Here is an 8,997-nt window from a genome sequence, read left to right as displayed (position 1 = left end):
CGGTAAGCCACTTTTTTTTTTTTTTAAAGATTTTATTTGTTTATTTGACAAGGTAGAGAGAGGGAGAGCACAAGGAGGGACAGCATCAGGCAGAGGGAGAGGGAGAGAGAGAAACAGGACCCCGGCTGATCAGGGAGCCTGATGTGGGACTCGATCCCAGGACCCTGAGATCATGATCTGAGCTGAAGGCAGTCACCTAACCAGTTGCGCCACCCAGGCACCCACATGTAAGCCACTTTTATCAGGTAGACTTGTAGGAACACTTGAGAAGTCCAAGTTCTCAAGCCTTTTTAAAACCCAAGTTCCCAGGTACTAACCATGGGTAAAACTTATAAGCAGGCCTTCTAAGGATAGCTGTCTCCATCCACTTAAGTGATAATATGACTTCAATACAGTTTTTTAAAGATTTTATTTATTTATTTGACAGAGAGAGATCACAAGTAGGCAGAGAGGCAGGCAGAGAGAGGGGGAAGCAGGCTCCCCGCTGAGCAGAGAGCCCGATGTGGGACTCGATCCCAGGACCCTGAGATCATGACCTGAGCCGAAGGCAGCGGCTTAACCCACTGAGCCACCCAGGCACCCGACTTCAATACATTTTTAGTTTGCAAGTTTGCAATGCTTTCAATGATTCAGCGTTTTTGTGGTTAGTTATGAGTTCTGATGTAATGCAGTTATGAGATTATCGTTTCAATTTTTGCAGTACTTGGTATTATGTTTTATCTGCATATATTTGAATTCTAAAATGTCAAAATGCAAGTGTAAATCATGTGATAGATTTTCTAAAAGGTGTACATTGATTAAGCAAGAAAAAATTTCCTTTGAAGGTTTCTGTCCAGGATGCAGAGATAGCAGTCAGGTATAAACCAGCATATACTAATAGTTTAACATAAGAGTTGTATTATTTCCTCAACTAGTTCTATAGAAAGTGATAAAATAAATTTACTATTATGAGGAATTCAGATTGAGATACAGTAATTTCAACAGAAGTTGTAAGCACCCAGTATGCTGTACATCATCAACAGTCTCTCAGCTCAGACTGTTTGAATGTACTGCTGACAGAAGTGTTTTCTGATTCTGAAGTTGCAATCAGAATTTCAGGTGCCAGGATGAAATTAACAACAAAAATAATAGCTCCGCTTATGATTACAGAGATTATCAAGGATCAAATGGTGCCACCTTTTTACAGCATCACATGGATTCAAGTAATTACAATGTAGAAAATAAATATTTTCCCCTTGCTTCTGTGCTGCTTTTGGTGGAGCTACAATAATTCCTATATATACCTATACTAATACAGATTTTGGAGGATATTTGCATAAAGGTGCAGACATGTTTATTCCAAGTTGAAACAAAGCATGAATGATTCTATGGAAGATGTGGGCTGTTGGATGTCATATGTCTCTATGCATGATACCTGCTGTTCAAATAGCTTTTGACATTCTCTCTATACACATTGATGTAATTGAATTTATGCTGTGTTTGAGTTGAGTGACTAAGAGATTTATGTGATTTTTGTTGGCATTCAGTATTCTTCACTTCTCTTGCATTCAGGAACCCACTGGCTCTCTTTAACAAACACTGTTAAGAGAGTTCTGTTTATTTAAAGCACTGAAATCATATTTCAATTCTCAAGAAAATGTCCCAATATTCTTGTTGACTATTTTTTCTTGTCGTCTTTTTAAATAATCCATTGAGTGAAACTAATTTGCTTATCTCTTGTTTATAGTTTTCAGTATCTTCTTAGCAACAGGATTATGGAAACTGAAAGAAAAGCAAAAAGTATTATTAAATATTCCAGTTTTCAGTGGAACCTGAAAGCATCAAAGGAAGAATTGATGAAATCTTTGTGTCAAGCTTGTTCTTAAAAGGGAAAATAATGCTTATGAATAGGAAAATAAATTGACTTGTGGATAATCATCATTGTACTTGCCATGACTGTCTTATGAAATGAGTTTCATCTCTTGAAGAATTTGATTTTTTTTTTTTTTACATAAATGTTACTAAGTGCTTTTCCAGCATGGGAACAAGTGAATTATCACATGTAGTTTTAAAGAGGAAGGGAAAAGTTGGCAAAGATTAAAAAAAAAAAAAAAAAAGGTTCTCTTTTGTCAGTGGACAACATTTTTAAAAGTCATTAATCAAGAGAGCCAATGTAATTTTGAAGAATGGGAAAGGCAAATTATGACATGAAAGACGGTATTATGTATTTCTGCAATCAGATTTTGAAGAGCAATTTCCAGTGTTAACTTCATGCCACACATAATGCTAACTCGGGTGTGTTTCCTCATCAGTGAATGTCCAGAAGGACAAAACGAAATGCGAGAGACGTGGATACCGTTTAAGATACGTTACAATGTAAACGGAACACAGACTGTCTCTGGAAGAAATTCTGCAAGTGCATTCTGCAAAACAAGGAACTGCCAGGAGAGCCCATCTATCAGGGAAAAAAAGCTAATGAAATAGGTATGTATTTAGATACTTAAATAATTTGGGGTAAACAACGAATAAAAATAGGGGCGCCTGGGTGGCTCAGTGGGTTGAAGCCTCTGCCTTTTGCTGGGGTCATGGTCCTAGGGTCCTGGGATTGGCTGCATCGGGTTCTCTGCTCAGCAGGGAGCTGGCTTCCCCTCCTCTCTCTCTGCCTGCCTCTCTGCCTACCTGTGATCTGTCAAATACATAAAATCTTAAAAAAATAAATAAACAATCTGAGGGTTTTGAAGGGGCGGGGGCTGGGAGGTCAGGGTAACAGGTGGTGGGTATTATAGAGGGCACGGATTGCATGGAGCACTGGGTGTGGCGTAAAAATAATACTGTTATGCTGAAATAAATAAAAAATAAATTTAAAATAAATAAATAAAAAATAAAAATAAAACCGTATTACCAGTAGGTCACCTGCCTATACCTTATTTGCTAAATCAAGCAGTTCTACCGAACATCCCCCAAGTCTGAAGGTCGTATTCCAGCGAGGTGGCACAAGTATTTGGGAAACTTTGCAGGGGCCCTGTGGCTGGACGCGGGAGTCGCTCCTGGCCTTCTGCGCATGTGCGCTGCGCCCCTCCCGTCTAGTTCGCGTAGGCGGCCTCGGCCTCGCGAGAAGACCGTCCCTGATGCTTCCGCGGTGAGATCGCGGCCTCAGGTGGCGAGTGCGCAGCCAGTGAGCCCCGGGGGCTTGGGCGTAGGTGACCCTTTAAACGGGAGGTTCCCCGCGGAGGGGCGATTGACGGAGGAAGAGGCTTTGGTACCTGAGCTCGGGGTGAGTCTTGCTCCGTCTTCATGCATCGAATGCGAACCAGCACGTCCCAGCGCTTGTTACCGAGCGAAGCTTGGTGTTTTCATCTCCGACGTGAGGGCTCGGCAGAGGCCTCGGTAAGACCGGCGGAAACCGGCCTCGGGACGCTCGTCGCTGGGCGCTTCTCTTTTGGGGGAACGTTGTTCTTCTCCACTCACGGTTCCTCTTGGTCTTCCAGTTCACCTGTGGTCAGTGTAGCGTCCCCATGGCAACCACGTGCGGGGCCGGGAGGTGATTAGAGCAAGCCCCAGATGGCCTAGAAGGACCTGCCTCATCCTCTGCCCGCATCAAACCTGGGTGTGAGGCAGACCCAACAGCAAACAGCTGCAGGAGCCCTGACCTTGTTTCCCTGACCTGTGAGCCTGGCACCTGAGTGGGGGGGGGGCATCCGGCCCCGCTCACCCGCTGCACCCTTCCCCGTTCCCTCAGTAGCAGCACTTGGTATTTACGGAAGGTCCAGCTTGTGATTGAGGGAGTCGGGAAGGTCCAAGAGCTGTAGATCTTGGATGGGGATTCCAACTGGCTATGCCCAGTTTTCCTGGAACAAGGCAGCTCTTGTGAGGGAGATGGAGGGTTCCAGGAGCAGGGACCCCACCTAAGACGCCAGTCAGTTGGTCCCCAGATCTAGAGTGAAGGGGACGGGGCAAAGACTTGCTCAGCTCGAAGCAGTTTGGGTCCTGCTGCCAGAACCACGTTCATAGCCAGATTCTGGCAAACTGGGTGATGGTGGATGTATCTGTCCAGCTTTCAGGAGGGATGTCAGCTATGGCTGGGAGAGGAGGGTAGGGTAACAGGAACCGAAGGCTTGTTGGCATGTTGGAGAGCTGTGGGGCATCATGTGGAAAGAAGGGCTTAGCAGCCACAGAGGAGCAAACTGCGGCCTCCATCCCTTCCTCTTTCCTCCACTCCCAGATTCTCAGCGGCCGGCTCACTACATCACAGCCAGCGCGATCCCTCTGCCCTGGTCTCATAGAATCCGAGATGGAACTGCAGGAAAGGTGTTTAAGGCTTACCTATTTGTGCTCTGCTTAAAGATGGGACTGGGATAGGGTGGGAAGGAAATGGGTCTTCTTTCACGTACCTGCTCCTACTCATGCATTTTGTTGTGGGAGAAATAAGAGTAGACATTGAATCGCTTGATGGCCCAGGCAGCTGTTTTCTGCTTTGACAACAGATAAGTCAGAAGCAGTTTGTTGTTTTTAATCAAAAGATATGTTTGAGAACCTGAAACTGAGTTAAAGCAAACTCCCCCCCCCCCTGCCCCCCGACCTTTGGAAAAAGACCAGCCCTTAAAACCCCATCCCTTTTTTCAGAAACTAGTAGGATTCTCTGGTTTATAATGACCATTATAACTTGAAATATTTTGCTCTGCATCAGTTTTAATGAAAGCATTATGTTCCATTCCTTGGTTTTTCCTAATTTGTTTATTTAGTGTACCATGTTGTTTACATTTTTCTGTTTTAGAGCATACGTTGTTAGTAAATCAGGAGAAAACAAAAATTTTTTAAAGATTTTATTTCTAAGTAATTTCTACACCCAACATGGGGCTCTAACCTACAACCCCAAGATCAAGAGTTGGTTGCCCCATCAGTTGAGCCTGCCAGATGACCTGAAAACAGATGTTTTTGCATTTAAAAACTAGTGTGTCCAAGCACTATGGAATTGTGCATGGGCTGTTCCCTCCCTTCCTGCCCTCCTTTCTTCCCTTTCTCAAGGCATCTCCGCTTCAGGGGTGTTTTGCCCACAGCTGTGTGGAGTTTTTCAGGCTGATGGCATCTCTCATGTTGGTTCTTTCCTCTCAGCTGTACCCTCACGGTTATCCACACCCTTCAGGGCCAGCAGAAGATGATCACATCCCAGGTGAGCTGTTCATTTGTTCACAGTTTTGCCTAACAGTGATTGTTATATGTGAGGTTTATAAAATGTCTCTACCTTCATATGAAATAGTAGAAATCAGGGAAAACGCAGAGCACAAGTCAACAGATCATAGTACATGGGCCAAATACAGCCTGCTGCTTATTTTTCTATGGCCCACAAACTATGAACTTTTAGGTGGTTGAGAAACAAATCAAGAGCAGTAGTTTGTGATGGGAAAGTGTATGAATTTCAGGGTCTATATAAAGTTTTATTGGGACACAGCCGTGCGCATTCATTTGAATGAAGTGGTTGTGGCTGGTTTCGTATTATAGAGGTAGAGCTGAGTGGTTGTGACAGAGATTGTGTAGCTTGGCAAGCCTGAAATATTTATTACGTGGCCATTTGCCAGAACTGTTTGCAGTTTGCTGACCTCTACTACACCAGGGCAAAGAGGCCTTGTAGATAAATGATCACATCTTGTGATCTTACTGAGTTTTGAAACCAGAACATAAGAAAGTTTTTTGATAAGCTTCATTTGGTGGCATTATGTACCTTCCAGTGACAGTCCTGCAATGATAAAAAGAAATGGTGGGCATAGAGTAATTCTTGTCCAGTTCAGAGGAAAAGTTGAATTGCACATGAATTGTGCCAGCAGTAGGGCTGTTGGCTGTCAAAGAAGGAGCAAGTTTGGGCAGACCACAGTGATCCAGGGTAATCAGTAGAATGAGATACGCTTTGTGACAGTCCTGGGGATTGGGCAATATCTAAATTTTTGCAGTCTGGTGACTGACTCTCCTCTTTAAATTGTGGTAAAATACACGACACAAAATTCACACTTGAACCTTTTTAAATTGTAGAACTCAGTTACACTTAACACACTCACAATGTTGTGCAACCATAACCACCCTCTCCTTCCAGAATAGTTTCATCACATCAAAAAGAAACCTTATACCTTTAATGAGCGGTGCCATAATTAATGAGCAAATTACTCCGCCATCTCCCCAGCCTCTAGCAACCACTAATCTGCTTTCTGTTTATGGATTTGTTTATTCTGGATATCCCGTATAAATGGAAACATACAATATGAAATCTGAAATGTGTGGCTTCTCTCACTTAATGTTTTGATACCCATCCATGTCGTAGCATGTACCACTACTTTTTTTTTAATGGCTGAATGATACTCCACTGATGTGTTGTCCACCTTTTGTGTATCCATCAGTTGGTGGGCATTTGGAGTGATTTCATGTTTGGGTATTGAGAACAGTGCTGCTATGAACATTCTTGTACAAGTTTTTGTTTCAAGTCCTATTTCACTTCTTTTCTGGAAGTAAAATTGATGGGTCATTCCGCATTTATTGTGAAACAACCAAACTCTTCTACAGCAAGGTCCCTTGCAAGTCCATATGAATTTTAGGTTAACCTTTCTATTTCTGCAAAGGAAAGGCTATTGAGATTTTAGTAAGGATTGCATTGAATCTGTACATCATTTTGGGGAATTTTGACATTTTAACAGTATTAGGTTTTACAGTCCGTGAACGTGAGGTGTTTTTCCATTTGCTTAGGTCTTCTTCAGTTTTTTTCAGCAGTGTTTTGTAGTTTTTCAGTATGCAAAGCTTACGTATCTTTGCTTAAATTTATTCTTAAGTATTCTTTTAGATGAAACCGTTTTCTTAATTCAACTCTGATTTCTCTTTCAACTTAGTTGAAAGCAAGTAAGTGAAAACTGCTTGATTCGAAAAGGAGATGTTATCCATTCTCACTCACCATCCATTCCTTACTTTAATGCCTTGGGGGTTTTGGGATCATTAGGGTGTTGCACCTTAGTAAGATTTTCCGTATTCTTTGTGAGCATAATTTTTTGGTAAGGAATATGTCTCTAGACATTTTTGGCCTAGTATGAGATGCTCTGACCTTTATATTGAGAATTTAATCTGTTCTCATTTTGTTGTGGTTACTGATACATGGTTTTAGCTCCTTCATCTTTCATTGTAATTTTATTCTCCACACTTTGTTCTTATGTCTTTAAGAAAGTTTGCTGAGGTGAAATTCACATACTAAAGTAACTATTTTAAAGTGACCAAATGAGTTCAGTGGCACTTAGTACATTGAGAGTGTTATGCAACCACTACCTTAATTGAGTTTCAGAATATTCCCATCATTCTAAATAAAGCCTGTTACTCATTAAGGAGTTTCTCCCCATTCTCTTATTCACCCAGTCCCTGGCAGCGAGCTGTTTGTGTTCTGTCTCTATGGACTGATCTATTCTGAGTATTTCCTACAAATGGAGTCATTCAGGATATGGGCGTTTGTGTCTAGCTTCCTTCACTTAGCATGTTGTCAAGGTTCATCCATGTTGTAGTACTTACCAGTACATTTTCACTTTTTTTTTCTTATTTTTTGTGGTAAAATACAACATAACGTAAAATTTACCATCTTAAACATTTTTAAGTGTGTGCTTCAGTGGTGTATTCACATTCTTGTGCTTCTGTCACTCTGTTCATCCCCATAGTCTTTCATCTTGTAAAACTGAAATTCTGTACCTATTAAACAATAGCTCCCCTCTGGGAACTCCTATGATACTTCCTGATTCTGTAATTCTGACTACCCTAAGTACCTCATAGAAGTGGAATCCTGTAGTATTTGTCTTTGTGTGACTGCCTTATTTCACTTAACATGAATCTTGAAGATTCATCCATGTTGTAGCATACTGCAGACTTTTTTCCATTTTTAAGGCTGAGTGATATCCCATTGTATGTATATGTACATTTTGCTTATCCATTCATCTGTCCATGGACACGTGAGTTGTTCCTTGTTTTAGCTATTATGAATAACAATGCTGCTATAAAAATGAGTGTACAGACATCTTTTTGAGACCTTCTTTTAGGTTTGTTCTTTTTCAAGATTGTTGTGGATATTCACGTTTCTTTAGATTCTGTATGAATTTTAGTATGAAATATTTTTTTAAGATTTTATTTATTTGACAGAGATCACAAGTAGGCAGAGAGGCAGGCAGAGAGAGAAAGGGGGAAGCAGGCTTCCCGCTGAGCAGAGAGCCTGATGCAGGGCTTGATCCCAGGACCCTCGGATCATGACCCGAGCGGAAGGCAGAGGCTTTAACCCACTGAGTCACCCAGGCACCCTAGGATGAATATTTTTCATTTCTGCAAAAAATATTATTGGAATTTTGCTAGAGATTTCATTGAATCTGTTGATTGCCTTGAGTAATATTGACATTTTAACAATAAGTTTCCTAATCCATGCACATGGGATGTGTTTCCATTTATTTATGTCGTCTTTTATGTCTTTTAGCACTGTTTAAATAGTTTTCATTGTGCAAATCTTTTACATCTTTGATTACATTAATTCCTAAAATTTCTTTTGATGCTTTTGTAAATGAATTTGCTTTTGTAATTTCTTTTTCAGCTTATTCATTGTTCCTGTATAGAAATGCAACTGATTTTTGTATGTTGACATATCTTGCTATTTTGTTGAATTCATTTCGTTGATCTAACAGCTTTTCTTGTGAAGTCTTCAGGTTTTTCTACATATAAGATTATATCATTTGCACAGATGATTTTACTTTTTCCTTTTCAATTTGAATACTTTTATTTCTTTTTCTGGTCTAATGCTGTGACTAGAACTTCCAATACTATGCTGAATAGAAGTGATGAAAGCAGGCAGCCTTGCCTTACTTCTGATCTTAGAATAATAGCTTTCAGCCTTTCACCATTGAGTATAATTTTTCCTGTATTTTTTGCATACATGGCTATTATTATATGGGGTTAGTTCTCTGCTATCCCTATTTTAATGAGTGTTGTTATCATGAAAGACTGTTGAATTTTGTCAGATGC

At 40.9% G+C, this 8,997-nt stretch overlaps 1 protein-coding gene across 5 annotated transcripts in view; it reads left to right on the top strand.

Moving 5' to 3' along the window:
- Positions 1-3,067: 3,067 nt before the first annotated feature.
- LOC101694020 (zinc finger protein 37A) overlaps positions 3,068-8,997 on the top strand; it is a 31,592-nt gene continuing 25,662 nt past the window's right edge. The window contains exons 1-3 of one of the 5 annotated variants that reach the window (XM_045087366.1): positions 3,068-3,253; positions 4,202-4,287; positions 5,092-5,149. In XM_045087366.1, the coding sequence (XP_044943301.1) occupies positions 4,271-4,287; positions 5,092-5,149 (75 nt within the window). In that variant the 5' untranslated portion in view covers positions 3,068-3,253; positions 4,202-4,270. Of the gene's footprint in view, positions 3,367-4,201; positions 4,288-5,091; positions 5,150-8,997 lie in introns of all 5 variants that reach the window. The other 4 variants (XM_045087367.1, XM_045087365.1, XM_045087368.1 and 1 more) reach the window with 4 other exon arrangements.

This window comes from Mustela putorius, unplaced genomic scaffold (assembly GCF_011764305.1).
Source record: "Mustela putorius furo isolate JIRA1106 unplaced genomic scaffold, ASM1176430v1.1 tig00001118_pilon_pilon_pilon, whole genome shotgun sequence".
NCBI classification, from domain to species: domain Eukaryota; kingdom Metazoa; phylum Chordata; class Mammalia; order Carnivora; family Mustelidae; genus Mustela; species Mustela putorius.
This window is presented reverse-complemented; position numbering and strand designations above follow the sequence as displayed.